The sequence below is a fragment of the Myotis davidii genome, unplaced genomic scaffold, assembly GCF_000327345.1.
Source record: "Myotis davidii unplaced genomic scaffold, ASM32734v1 scaffold1113, whole genome shotgun sequence".
NCBI lineage: Eukaryota > Metazoa > Chordata > Mammalia > Chiroptera > Vespertilionidae > Myotis > Myotis davidii.
The window spans coordinates 460,182-475,509 of record NW_006284942.1 but is presented as its reverse complement, the minus strand read 5'-3'; the positions used below and the strand labels follow the sequence as shown (position 1 = coordinate 475,509).

The 15,328-nt window shown below is 37.9% G+C and overlaps 1 protein-coding gene across 1 annotated transcript in view; it reads right to left on the bottom strand.

The window, feature by feature from the left end:
• DHX35 (DEAH-box helicase 35) overlaps positions 1 to 15,328 on the bottom strand; it is a 61,521-nt gene that overhangs the window by 40,963 nt on the left and 5,230 nt on the right. The window contains exons 4-9 of the mRNA XM_006755229.2: positions 12,347 to 12,480; positions 11,018 to 11,110; positions 9,808 to 9,885; positions 3,220 to 3,324; positions 1,361 to 1,422; positions 459 to 528 (exon numbers count right to left, since the gene is read on the bottom strand). Coding sequence (XP_006755292.1) covers positions 459 to 528; positions 1,361 to 1,422; positions 3,220 to 3,324; positions 9,808 to 9,885; positions 11,018 to 11,110; positions 12,347 to 12,480 — 542 coding nt within the window. The remainder of the gene's footprint in view (positions 1 to 458; positions 529 to 1,360; positions 1,423 to 3,219; positions 3,325 to 9,807; positions 9,886 to 11,017; positions 11,111 to 12,346; positions 12,481 to 15,328) is intronic.

The window sequence follows — 15,328 nt, the reverse complement described above, 5'->3', positions numbered from 1 at the left end:
CAGGAATGCAACAGATTTAATTATAAGGATGCTCATTGTGACATTATTTAAAATACTTCAAATCTGGAAACGTAAATGCCTCGCAGTAAGGGAAAAATCAAATACTTTATGGTAGAGATACAGTTATATAGTCATTAAAAATAACATCTTCAAAGAATACTTAATGACACAGAAAAATGACCTTGATGTAATGTTAAGAGAAATATGCAAGACACAAATTAGCACATACAATCTAATCCCTATTATGATTCATGTACACACACAAAGAACACAGAAAAGAGAAGAGAACATACCCACATTCCACCGTGACTTTCTCTGAATGGGTAGGATAAGGATTATGGACGATGATTTAAAGTTTTTTCCTTCATATTTTGTTGGATTTTCCAAATTTCTACAATTATTTTCCTAATCAGGCAACAAAACAAAACAAAAACAGAAGTCTGGCAGCGAAATCATACCTTTTTCAGCAAGCCAATGGCAATGTCTGTGTACAAGGTCCTCTCATGGGCTTCATCTAGCATGATGGCACTGAGAATCAGAAGGAAGATCTCTATGAGCATCCAGACAACCCCTGCCCCCTCCCCATAACCCATCCAGATCATCAAAGGGATGTCTAGGTATTTAGCCCCCATGCAATCACCTTGTATCAAAATAAAGCAAATAACTCCTGACAAGGAGGAAACTCTTAAGCTAATAAAAAATGGTGACTTCAACATATGCTGGTGAAGCAAATGGTGTATCTATTGCTCTATTTAAAAAGTTTTACCACCCACATTGGATTCCAAGAGGATCTAACACCTGATTTTAAATTATCACATATAACCCCACAGAGCACATACAAATTGGAACAAGGCCAACCACTTAAAGATTGTTAAGCTGCAAAAAATAACACAAAGGGCCTCATGATCACAGCTGTGTTGCATGTGTACCAGGGAGTCAAATGTGACATCCTTTCCCAGAATACCAGAGCCTGGATGGATAATTTTAATGCCTTGAGTGATAAAGACACACAAGGGGGGAGAAAGTGTAATTATATGGAATCTGAGCATTACATTCAACAAAATGCTGCCTAGTTCTGTGCTGCAACTCTGAAGACACTATTAATCCTGGCACGTAACAGAGGCAAGATACAAAGGACAAGTCCACAGACTGTTCAAATAACATCAGGGATTTTAATTTGCCCTTTTCTGTCTGTAAATTCTGAGAAAAACATCAAGGGTCAACAGTCAAGGAAAGGACAAAAGCTTTAGGGCAGCTGAACACGGACGTGAACCTCAGCTACTAACACAACTGCCTTTTCAATCTACTTATATACTGTACTTCTGAAACTTCAGGAAAGTTATCATAAGAAGACATTTACCTATATTTTGTTAACAAAGGATCAACCATCATTTCCCTGACCAACATTCCATCCGTCAGAAACTAAAAAACAAAAACACAAAAGTTTTAGAAATAATTCTTTTATACTGTATATTAATGATTTTTTTCTAAAAAGTTCAAGTGCAACTAAACAACCTTTTTACCAGCAAGTGTACAAGACAATTCCCACAAAGGACAATGAAGAAATGCCCCAGCATTTTAGTTATCAAGCAATGAAACTGCTCACAAACAGGACTTCAAACATGAGCTCTCCAGCTGGGGTCTGCAATTCTTTTAGCTGAATTTCACCTGCATTTACTATCTGTGCATTGGCTAAACCTCACTTCCTCTGGGCAGGCACCACTGGTACTGCTGAGCAGGCAGTAAAGACAAACCTATGTCTGCCCAAGGGAATGCCATGAGTATGGCATAACTTGTTAAAATGTCCCAAAAGCTATGGACTTGCAGCTCTTGAGGTGACTAACCTCAGCTTCAACTGATTTTATTTGAGGGAGGCCAAAAGGGACTGTAGTTAAGAACATGGGCTGTGTCAGACTGCTGGGAGTTCAGATCTTGGCCCCCTCTCTGAGCCTGATTCCTCCTTTGTAAAAGGGAAATAAAAGTATCTACCTCAGAGGGTTACTGTGAGAATTGAGATCGCACACATAAAGTGTTTAGCACAGGGCCCAGGACACAGTGTTCAGGAATGTCAGATATTATCATTTAGGATTAATGAATGTTTACAAAATGCTTTAGAAATATGCAGCAAGAATTAGATATTGTGACTCTCAACCAAACAGTTCAGGACTTTAACAAGGCTAACTATCTCCCTCACATGCTGTATCTTAGTGTTTTTGCTTTTTGTTTATAAGAGCAGGATATATTCCCATAATTTTTTTCTTAGAGCTGGTACATCTGCCACATAGACACACTGGAGTAAAACTAAGAACCTGCCACCAATGACAGGCCACCAGCTAAGAAAGGAGTGCCTTGAAATTATGACCATTCGGTTACATAATTCACTGAAATTTATCTAAAAATTAGCTAGTTCAAATATATTTAATGGTACACGACAATATGCCCTTTACCTAGTAAAGTGAATGTAAAGGTAACACAATACAGAAATTTGGAAAACAAGGTCTCTATTTTTTATAAATTACTACATTGTTCATTTAACTATTCTCATTATTTCCAATTTGCCTCTGTTGCAAATTGAGAGGTTAACTGAGATTCTAATAACCTATTTTCATTTCATCCATGGTTTTAGAGTACTATGTGATTAGACTTTGATTCCAGCATAGCGGTATTCAGTAGATACTCTGTTGAGTTGATAGTATGTTAATTACTACTGATACTAATTGTTTTAATACTAGCATGTAGGTTAAAAAAAATACACGTAAAATCCATTTTCATGTAAAAATTAGAAAGGCCTAACTAGTAAAACTAAATTCTACACTTTATCAATTTATACTACCGTGTCCCTGTCTTTAGGCCTTTCTATAGGCAAGTTTCTGTGTTTAGACAGCTATGTGCATCGTTAGAAAACAATAAAAACACATGAGAAAGGACAGCTTTGAGTCCTGGTTCTATCACTGACAGGCACATGACATTAGGCAAGTTATTCAAACTCCCAGGTCCTCAACCTCTTCTTCTGTAGAACCAAGGGCTTCACCTTCCTTTCAAGGTCCTTTCAAGGCTAAGAGTCAAGGCTCTGTACCTCCCAGCAGATTAAATTCCCTGAGGGCCATGGTATCGGCGTCCCATCAGCAGTAATGCAGCATGTTTCTAATCCCGCCCCCCCCCCCAAAAAAATAATCATCTTCCTTATTCACACCAGGAAAAGCAGCTTGAGCACTTCACCTTAATTCTTGTAGCCAGCGGGTCAGTGCAGTCATCAAAGCGGATGCAGTAGCCCACCTCATGGCCCAGCACTGCACCCCTTTCGTCAGCTACTCTCCCTGCAACCTTTGGGAAGAAAGATCATGCTGAAAATAGAGACATAGAAATTACTGCACAGAGCACATACGAAGGAAAATATAAAGGTCATTTATTTTTAAATAGTATGTGAACACAGTGGAAAATGTAAAAGGGCAGGTTATTAGAGAAGAAGTGTGATAACCTTTGTGATTTATTAACTTTATATATCTCACCTCACTCAATAATCAACTTGAGGCAAATTATAAGAACATATGCAATAAAAACAGAATCCCATAAAGATGTCACAGATCATGCCCTAGCCGGTTTGGCTCACTGGATAAAGCGTCGGCCTGCGAACTGAAAGGTCCCGGGTTCAATTCCGGTCAAGGGCACATGCCCAGGTTGTGGGCTTGATCCCCAGTGGGGGTCTTGCAGGAGGCAGCCGATCCACGATTCTTTCTCATCATGGACGTTTTTATCTCTCTCTCCCTCTTCCTTCCTCTCTGAAATCAATAAAAATATATTTTAAAAAAAAGGTATCACAGATCAGGATCAAAGAAATGACAGATTGAATTCAAAAGATCAAGGACAATGAGCAAAATTTAAAAACATAGATATGCCAGTTATTTAAGTTGAGCTACATATTCAGCTCTAGATTTCTGGTGGCCAAATCAAAAAGGGAAGAAGAAATGACAAGATTCACTCTGTTCCTAAAGCCTTCTCTATTCTTTCATACACCAACCGGGCAAAAATTTTCAGGTCTTCATGCCTTGAAATAAAGCACCTTCCACTGGACCATGAAGGCAGGGGAACAGGAATGATCAAATTCAATACTGGGCCAAATTCATTTTCCCTTTGGAACAAAAGAGTAATGTTTCCAGAGCAAGATAATCTATAACAACGTGTAACAGTGTCCCAGCTACCAAAACCATTAAAAGAGGAAATAAAGACAAGAATGCAGATTAAAAAGTAAAAAAGGGCAGATAAGACAATGAGAAGATTAACCAAGAATCCAAGTTAACATAATAAAGTAAAGCTAGAAAACAAAGTACATAATATAGTATGAAGACCATAAATTATTGGGTTTTTTTACCCACCAATATATGACAAAAGGTGAGTGTAAGAAACTGAAAAAAAGAATCCGACAGCAAGATCTCCCACCTCTCCAAGGACAGTCAAGTTATTATCTTATTAATAGAAAATACCTGAAATAATGAATACATATAAAAGTGAAAGTGAAAGAGCAATGTTTAAAATTTAGTTTAAAAAAAAATAAAGCGTGTAACATTTGTTATATAAATTACCTAATTGAAAAAAAACAAAGGGAAGCAATATTACAGAGATTCCCTGGGGACCTGGCACATCTACCCAATGTGACGCCACTTGCCCATGTAGTCCCTGAGTCCTGGGCTTGGAATGTGGGCGGGCACAGGCGTCCCAAAGCAGAGTTTACTGCTACAGCCATTGGGCCACAGCACCCTCAAGCTCAGGAGCCCAGTGTCCCAGCACATAGCTCCCCAAGCCATGCACACCAGGAGTTATCTGGCCATCAGTGTTTAAGAAATTGGAGAGCAGATGAGGATCAGGAGTGGCTCTGCCTAACGACTTGAAATTACAGATCTGGAAGGCCAAAACAGAACCAATCATCCAGCAGCTGGTCTACACCTCACCGTCTTTCAAAATGTCTTATGAAACTAGAAATTCATCCTAGATGGCTCTACCTCCGCAGGTTGTATTTCCCGATCACCAGTATTTCACCAGGATGGTTTTGTTATTGTTTCAATTTCAACCCTATGGATCATTATACAATAAATCTCAGAAAATGGCACAAATAAAGAATGTGTGCAGAGACATACTAGGAGTTGATGGGGAAAACAGGCGTATAAGAATAAGCATAAATGAACCAACCCTCTCCAAAAAAATATAATCTACAAGGAAGAAGCCAAAACTATTTAGTCATATTATTTCACTGTTTATATATTTTTTCTATTAAAAATATGTATTTTGTTATCAAACTCTTTTTTGTTAATAATTTTAGAGAGAGGTAGGGAGGGAGGGAGAAAGGAGAAGAGAGAGAGAGAAGCACTGATTTGTTGTTCCACTTATTTATGTATTCATTGGTTAATTCCGGTATGTGCCCTGACCGGAAGATCAAACCCATAACCTTGGTGTAGCAGGACAATGCTCTAACCCACTGACCTACCCAGCCTGGGCCTCAAACACTTTTTAAAAAATTTTATTTATGACCACACCATTTAATATTTGAAAGGTCATAATCTACTGGCTTTTTAATAGATTTTTGCCTCTATTAAGTTCTACTCCCAATAAGCTCATCTATTGGACAGGATAAATATTTTTTGACAAAAACAGATAGAGGGAAAGGGATATAAAAAAAAAAATCACTGAGCACCTATGACCTGCCATACTGTGTCCCAAACTTTCACAAACTGTGTCTCATTAAAGATGCACACAGCCCATGAGGTGGGTTAGATACCCTAAAAAGAGAAAGTGAAATAAGATAGGCTTAGAGCTTGTCCAGAATCACAGCTCAAGGCAGGGCCCAGCCTTGAAGCCAGATCCAGACCATCTGAGCGCAATAAACATTCTCAATAGTAACTGCCTCTCACAGAGATCTAGCAACTGCTTATGCAATCTGTTCTAGGCTCTGAGATTGTTTTCAGATTTCAGTATGCACACAAGGTACTTCTGGAGATGTAGCATTTCAAACCTGACAACTCTATTAATATTACACTGTTACTTTATACACTTTTGGTTCTTTACAGAGAAAGCATGGGGTTTCATGGAAATTATCCATGGCTACAAATTTGGAACTAAAATCCAAAATGATTAAGAGCTGGGATCCCAAACCATAAATAGGAAAAATTTAAGTAACTGAGTCATCTCTTGTAATGTAAAAGGCTAAGTGGTTTCCAAACTGTTATCTCTTTTTTTACACACACATAAGACTTGGGAAATATTTACCAGTAATTTCTAACCTGAGGACAATTAGAAAATGAACTTTGGGGAAAAGTATTACACAGTAATTAAAACTCGGTACACAGCAAACATAACTCTAGAAAACAGAATTTCTTGTCCAGGTAAAGATGGCCCTTTCTCAGAGCTAATTTATAACCACAAAGGAATAAAACATACTATCAACCCAAAACTCCATCTTCAATGAAAGAAGGAAACACCAGGAGCCCAAACAATTACTTAGGAAGGACACTGCCAAATACTGTGAGGTCTGGACTGAGAAGCCCCAGCCTCCTCACAACCAGAGCAGGCTGCTGGCTCCCTTAATGTGTTGCCACCCGAAAGGCAGGCTGACAATCCTGTATTAGGAAGACAGAAGCAGCAGTGTGTCCAGGCCCTGAAGACATACAAAATGTCTCAGTGGGAGACCCACATTGAAGGCAAAGAATCACAAGGGAGAGGAATTGAGGAGGAAAGGCAGGCAATCAGGAGCAGGAAGCAAATCCCAAATCAGAGAGCCCAGAGAATTTTACCTGAGCCATTACAGACCTTTTAAACCATTAAGTAAGGAGTGAACTGCAAGATCCCCATCCGATCCCCCAGCAAAGGAAGATAAGAGATTTGGTGAGAGGCTATTCATTATCCAGTACAACCTCAGAATTCTGCAGTCATTAAAAGTACTAGCACAAGCTAGCCGGTGTGGCTCAGTTGGTTGAGCATCGTCCCAGGGACTGGGAGGTTGCTGGTTCAATTCCTAGTCAGGGCACATCCCGGTGTTGTGGGCTCAACCCTGGTATGGGGCGTGCAAAAGGCAGCCAATCATTGTTTCTCTCCCTCTCTCTTCCATCAATAAAAACATTTAAAAAAAGACTCTGCCTAATTTAAAATAAATTTTAAAATACTAACATAAGCCCATTTCCTTAAAGCTAATGAAGAAAAAGGAAAGAAAGGAACGCAAGCAAAAAAGCAGTTTAAAAAGAAACTTTAAAAGTATTACCCAAAAGAACAGAAGGAAATTTCAGCCAAAGAAATCCAGTTTCGAAGGAATCACAAGCTTAAGCTAAAAACTGTAAGGAACAGATGCAAAGTCAAAAAAGAGTCAAAGAGAAACAAGGTCTCAAACATACAGACCAGAAGCCAGTCAAGACATGAAAGAAACTGGGAAGGTTTTCCCCAAATTTGAGAACAATCCCTAAAATCAATACAATGCTATAAAAATAGCCGGTTACAGAATTAAAGGAACACAGTGTCAATAATAAAAAGCAAATCTGAATCAACCATGCTGGAGTAGCACTAAAATACTGCTCTCCTCTCTCTGCAGGAAAATAACAGAAAATCATCCTATATAATAAAAGGCTAATATGCAAATCAACCAAACAGTGGAACAACTGGTCACTATCACACACACTGACCACCAGGGGGCAGACACTCAAGGCAGGAGCTGCCCCCTGGTGGTCAGTGCACTTCCACAGGGAGAGCTCCGCTCAGCCAGAAGCCAGACTCATGGCTGGCAGGTGGTGGGAGCCCCTACTGCCTCCAAAGCAGTCAGACATTCCCCGAGAGCTCCCAGACTGTGAGAGGGCACAGGCCGGGCTGAGAGACCTCCCCGCAAGTGCACTAATTTTGTGCACCAGGCCTCTAGTTGTCATACAAAGAGGTAATCAATGAAAAAGCAGTCAAAAATTGCATGGAACCAGCCTAAGTGCCCATCAGCAGATGAGTAGATTAAAACCCTTTTGTACATCTACACAATGGAATACTATGCTGCTGTAAAAAGGAAGGAACTCCTACCATTTGCAACAGCATGGATGGAGCTGGAGGGCATTATGCTAAGTGAAGTAAGTCAGTCAGAGAAAGATAAATATCACATGATCTCACTCATTTGTGGGTTATAATGAACAACATAAACCAATGAACAAAAACAGATCCAGAGACAGAGAAGCATCAATCAGATGCTCAAACCTCAGAGGGAAGGTAGGGGAGGGTGGGGGTAAGGGGGAGAGATCAACCAAATAACTTGTATGCATGCATATAAGCATAACCAATGGACACAAACAACAGGGGGTGAGGGTGAGGGCAGGATTGGCAGGGTGGAGGGGCAATGGGGGGATAAGCACACATTTGTAATACCTTAATCAATAAAGGGAAAATAAAAAAAAATAAGAAATTTCACAAAACAAAGTGGAAGAGTACGTGATTCCAGAGATGGTAATAAATAGTAAAAAGAGACAAAGGAGATCTAATATATACTTAATTGATACTCTTAGAAAGAGGATAAAATAAATGGAACAGAAAAATTTTCCAAGATATAATAAAAGAAAATCAGCTTGATACAAAGAGATGTAAACCTGAAGGTTAAAAGTTCTTCCATATTTAAGAAACAATGAGACAGCAATCAGCATCAAGACATCCTGGTGCAAAAACAATCTTTAAAGCACTCAAACAGAAAAAGTAAGCCAGGAAGTAGGGAGGAAAACCCCCTGATGGACCTTAGACTTCTGCATAGTGGCCCTCCATGCCAAAGGCAAGACAGCAATGTCTGCAGTTTCCAGGGAAAGACAGTGGAATCGAGAATTTTATATCAACAAAAAACACAATCAAACATTCCCGGGCATATAAAATTTAGCCAATCAAAAAATAAAGCAAAATGAGCAATTCAAGATTGGCAAAACAAGAAAGTATTTTGTGATGAACATTAAAACTAACTAGAATTAAACACCTGTGATAGTTATGATTACAGAAAAGAATTGAAATAAGAATTATAGAACTGCATCTATAACAAATGGAGGAGGAAAAGATGGAAAGAATAAATGTGCTAATTTACACTTTGAACAGGAAACTACCTATCACAGAGTTTCAAAATAAGTAGCATTCTAAAGCTTTTTTCTAATCTTTTTTATTTGTTTTCAAGATTTAATTATCTTGTGATGAACAAATATTGATCCAAAGTTCAATATATAACTACTCCTATTTCACTTCAGTTTCCTCTTCTGTTAAATTCAACAAAAGCAAATATATGGCTATGATCCCATTTTTATAAAATTACTTCTAGCCATCCAGCCAAACATTCAACTTTAGTGAACAAAAAAGAGAAGCTTGGAATAATGTTCACAAATGTTTACAATCTTTTTGCTGGATGGTGAGATTTGGGTTTTTTCCTCTTTATTTTTTTATTTTTGTTTTCGTTGTTTAACTTACTCTGTACTTTGTTACTACTTTAAAAAATTCATAATGTACCCTGGCCGGTGTGGCTCAGTTGGTTGGGGAACATGAGGAGGAAGCAGATGGATACTTCTCTCTCACATAAATGTTTCTCTCCTCTCTCTCTCTCTCTCTCTCAAAATCAGTAAAAAATATAATATTAAACATTCATAATGTACAGGTGCCAATTTTATAAAAATAATCAGGTCATAGTTCTTTTTAAATTGAAGAATTAAATTCTTAAGGAGTAATGTCATATTCATTTCGAACTTTTAGGAAACAAGCAAAAAATAAGTCACTGAAATAGAAGACACAGATGGAGTCTTTGCAATACAAAAAGAAAAAACAGAAACTCACCGTAACAGCAGCCACTCTTCGAGGCTGGGTCACTCCTACAACTCTTCCTTCAGCTGTCCAGCCAGCTTCTGCAAGGTACTACAAATAAAATCACATCTAAGTATACATGTGACACCACTTCTCCAGAAACCGTCTGCCCCAAGGTCACGCTGTGTTGTGTTAAAATCACTGAGAAAAGAAATGACAGATGGTTCTTGTTCCAACAGATATTTTAGAAATTATTTTGCAAATGGTGGGTCTGAGGCTTGGAAATGTTAGGCAATTTGTTTACGTTCACATCAGAGATAATAATCAGAAGAATCAAGGCAGAATTCAACATTCTGACTCCCCAGTCTTAAAGATTTTCATGTACTACGGATGCTTCAAGGAATAAAACCTATCCATGAGTCACTCAGAACAGTGATAAGAGGGGAACGGGGGAAAAAGGAACAGAGCTAAATCTGCAGAACAAAAATTTTTAAAGTACACACAGAGATAGCTCAATGTAAATATCAACCATACAAATGTTTTAGATTAAATAAAAATAATTAGATTTTATATACATGTATATATGCCATTAAATTATATTAGTATACATAAAATTTGACTATATGCATTTATCTGATTTATTTATATACTTATTTGCTACATATATTTATTAATTGTGTGTTTGATTATATGCATTTTAAAAATCAAAAATGGATATTAAATATTAAAGTGATTATTTTATGTAACATTTATTATAATACTTCTCACTAGCTTTTATTACTAGTTATCATTATTCTCTGATAATCTCTCAGTAATTTAACATGACTACCTCTTCACATGTGTTCCTCTGTAATTCTATAATAATCAATTTTATTTACAACTATAGCAACATTCATTTTACCCCTCCTCTCAACTACAATTATTTGAGGATAAAAACTATGCATTACACCTCTGTAATTCAGTCCCCATTGTTACTTTCAGAATATGGCTATTTAATTATTGTTATGGAACGAAACAAAAATAAAACAACGAAAACAAAAATGAAAAAATAATAAATCAAAGACTGTTACTTCAGTACTAATCAGAGAAACTGTGAGTTTAATAAGTTTAATAAAAATATGTCCAGTTAGGCTGAATACTTCTCTGAGAGAAGATAGTAAAAATGCAAACGATTAAGTAGAGTTCTTGTTACAAAACCCTTCCAATCAAATCAAAGTGCAGACACATTTAAATACATACTCACTTGTGGGATCTGTGTGCTTTTCCCACATCCTGTTTCTCCAACAATCACCACTGTTTGATAGTTTTCTATCAAGTATAATATATGATTTCTAAGCTAAAAAAATAGAAGCATACATTGTAAAGAGCCATACATTTTCTCAAAAGATCTAAACAAAGACATTTAAACATTATGAAATGAGAGTTGTTGACTGCAAGAAAGTAAATTTTTAAAAGAACTATCAAAATGTATTTCCAACTCTTAGGTACTATTGGTGTCAGTATAAGCTAATACAATTCCAATTGAGTATAAAGTTATCCAAATATATAATGCATATACATTGGTCCCATATTATAGATAAGAAAACAGGAGCTCAGATAGTGAAGCAAGATCACATAGCCACAAATGAATGAGGCAGGTGTAGTTCATCACCCTACATCAGGGGATATTCGGAAAAAATATCCTTCGAATGGCCTTTGGTCCTGAGCTCCTTCCCAACTACAATATGGCTTCCCATATGGACTTGGCAACAGGGATAAAGTGTGTCCATGGACTGGGCCCATCTGTACTGAAGAACCATGCTCACTTTAAACAAACATATTTTGAATTCTTGTTTACACTTTGGTCTCTTGTGAGATGACAAGATACTAATGAAATCAATTGTCTGAATGTGCACATGGTGCGCAATAAACACACCAAAATCCTGTCACTGTCTCAGTGGGAGTTAACCTCTTCAACAGAAACCACCTCATATTCCGGTTGATCTTGTTGAAAGAAATAGTCTTTAAAAAGAAAGCCAATGCCCTAGCTGGCTAGACTCAATGGATAGAGCATCGGCCTGCGGACAGGATCCCAGGTTCGATTCTAGTCAAGGGCACATGCCCAGGTTGCGGGCTCAGAGATTCTCTCATCATGGATGTTTCTATCTCCCTCTCACTTCCTCTCTGAAATCAATAAAAAATGTAAAAAAAAAAAAAAGAAAGCCAAAATTGACCATATGTTGGTAATCTGTTGAAGCTGGATGCATAGAAGTTCACTGTGCTATTTCCTCTATTTTTCTGTATGTTTGAATTTGCCCATAATTGAAAGCAAAGAGGAGAAAAAAGAACATCATTCCATTTCGTTCAGTTTTCAATATGAAAGATCTAACTGAAAAAAAATCTTAAGGACTTTTCAGATTTCTAAGGTTAACTAACACACATATTTTGAAAAGATAATCGCTTCAGATAAGGGTGTCTCTGAGTCCTTTGTGTTCTAAAGAATCATTAAGACTAAGAAGACACTATGCGCTTCAGTGCCAAAGTTCTTGCAGACACTTCAGGTCTACAGACTGAACATGCTTATTCAATGTACCTTGAACACTGGCAGTTTCTGCCTCTGCTGCTCTATGGAAAGGGCAGCATAAGGATTGTAAACAACGGTTGTTGCAGAGTTTTCAGCTAAACTTTGTCTCTCTTCAGAGATGCTGACACCTGGTCCCTCTGTACCTATAACAGAAAAAAAAATTTCAGATTCTCTGATACAGTGAACAGAAAAATATGCAAAAGTTATAAATTCAAAGACTAAGCTATGCAACAGAAGCAATGCATTTGATCTCACACTACTAAGTGATATTAAACTTTAATTTCAGGAAAGCATCTCAAAAAGTACCTATGAAAATACAAAGCTTCATTCTAAGAACAAAGGAGATACAATCCCAGTGGGCTCCAAAATGGCCACACACAACTGTATATTGCAGGAGACAATCTTTTTAATTCTGGCCTCCATGTCAGTATTATTACCCAGCACTTAATAAAAGTGACAGAAATCCAATGGGAATTAGCTGAGGCAGAGGATGAGTCCTTTTTTTAAAATTATTTTAATAATGTTCTTTAATCCAAATATGTCCAAAATATGATGAGGATGAGTCATTTTAACTGTAAGATGGCAGCAAAGTTCAGGGACAACAGTAATCAGGGACTCAAACACTATTTGGGCTTCCTCCTCCTCTCATCTCTGCACCTCTCAACAAGTCCTCTCAGTCTCTTAGGGTGGCTTCTCTACAGGAGCTAAAATCAAGGCTGTTCTGAATTCCCTCCTTTTCAAAACACATTTTAAACCTAAACGTCTAGAACATTTTAGCATTGTTCCTGCAAGGTCTCTTCTTCCCACACCAGGGTTTAATCCCCCGAGGTGTCTCCTTCACTACCTCACTTCTCCTGGTCCACCTCAGTATAATATTCTGTTATGAGATCTTTTACAAGAACAGCTGTTGTCAATCAATATCAAGTATGTCTCCTCCTTACAAAAGACTTCATTCAGTCAAACCAGAACTGCTTCCCCCTTATGTACATCCCACGGCCCATTCTGGCTGCCTATGGTTGTTTTTCCCTTGGGAAAATTCTCTATGCTTATGTGAGTAACAAGTTTGTAATTCGTGCAAACCACAAATGTCTTCATTTTTCCACTTGTAAAACAAGGATGAAAATAGCCCCTCCCAATCCAGCATTCCCTCTCACACAGTTTTTCATTTTGAGTGGTGACCCATTAGTGGGTTATGAGATTAATGTAGTGGATCATTACTAGCATTTTGTAATAATGAACTAGAAATAGAAGAAAAAGTTGTACATAAACAGTACTGCTTTCTGGGACAAATGCCTTCATTTGCTTTCTAAAGGCATTTGTCCCAGAAAGCAATACTGTTTATGTACAACTTTTTTCAGGTGTGTGTGTGTGTGTGTGTGTGTGTGTGTGTGTGTGTGTGTGTGTGTGTGTGTGTGTGTGTACACATGCTGGGTCATAGCACAATATATTCTTTACTACAGGTCAGGTAAAAAAAACCTCCAAAGTTATTGCTATAAAGTTTTTATCAGGCACAGTTAGCAATCATTAAGTATTTGTTGAATGAATGAAGAAAAATGGCAGGCCCTTCTGATCCACTTGTACTACTCAAACTTTTCTACAGAAATCTTAAGCAGCTCATACAAAGCTCTTAAGGCAGAGATCACAAACTGGTAGAGATCACAAACTAGTTACTCAAGGTCCCCAAACATGCCTTGATTAAAATGTTTGAAATAGTTCATTTAAAACATGTAAAAATTTCCCATTCAAATCTGGATATTTGGCTTAAAAACAAAATCTGGCAATTCTGAGCCCATATGACACCCAATCATTCCACCCATCTGACACCTTATCATTCCACCCAACAGTGTCACTTATTTAGACTGTCTGAAAGGTGCTTGTAGCTACCTGAGCTTATGACTCCAAGCCTACAGGATATATTCGTGATTCCAACATCTAGACATATCTGGCCTCAACCACATTCTTGACCTTCACCATGTATTTCCCACATCCTACTTTCATACCTTGAACTTCAGTTTCTTCATCTGTAAAATGAGAGTGATACCAGATGATCCAAGTAAAAGTGACTAGCATAAAGTTAGGGCCCAATAAGTACAGTATGTTCTAAATCCATTCCCACCTCAGTTAATGATAACAGTTTACCCATTCCTAGACCAGTGGTTCCCACACTTTGATATATGCTGGGATCAGCAGAGAAATCTTTAAAAAATACTAAAGCTTGGTTCCTAACCCTCCTCACTTCTGATTTATTGCCATGAGGTATGATAGAACAGCAAAACATTTAAAAGCTTCTCAAGTGATTGAACTACACAGCAAAATTTGAGAACCACTTACCTGGTCACCTAATCCAGAAATGAGTCATAACTGACTTCACCTTGCCCTCCATCTGCCTCTAAAATGTCTCTCTAATAAGGTCCCTCCTCTCTGCTCCCATGCCAAAATTAAGGCTTTTAATATTCTTCCTCAATTTTAGTAGTACCTTCTCTTAAGGGTGCCCCTGACTCTAATTTCACCCCTGACCATTCCACACAACACTGCCAAAGTTAAATTTCTAAAATAAACCTGATCACCCGGAAGGCATGGCTCAGTGGTTAAGCTATGAACTAGAAGATCACCGTTCGATTCCCAGTCAGGGCACATATCCAGGTTATGGGCTCCATCCTCAGTGTGGGGCATGCAGGAGGCAGCCGATCAATGATTCTCTCTCATCATTGCTGTTTTTCTCTCTCTCTCCTTCTCCTTCAGTCTCTAATATCAATAAATATATACTTAAAATAAACCTTATCTTATCATCCCTTGCTTAAAAGCAATGAAGTCCAAATTCTTTAACTTGCCATGAGAGCTCTCACAGTGAGGCTCCTGTCTTTCTAGCTTCATCTTCTGCTATACCCCAAAACACAGGGTAGGGGAAAAGTAGGTTTACAGTTATAAGTATGGAAAAGTTTATTCTTGTGTTATTATTTATTACTAGTAGCCCTGCGCATGAACCCGTGC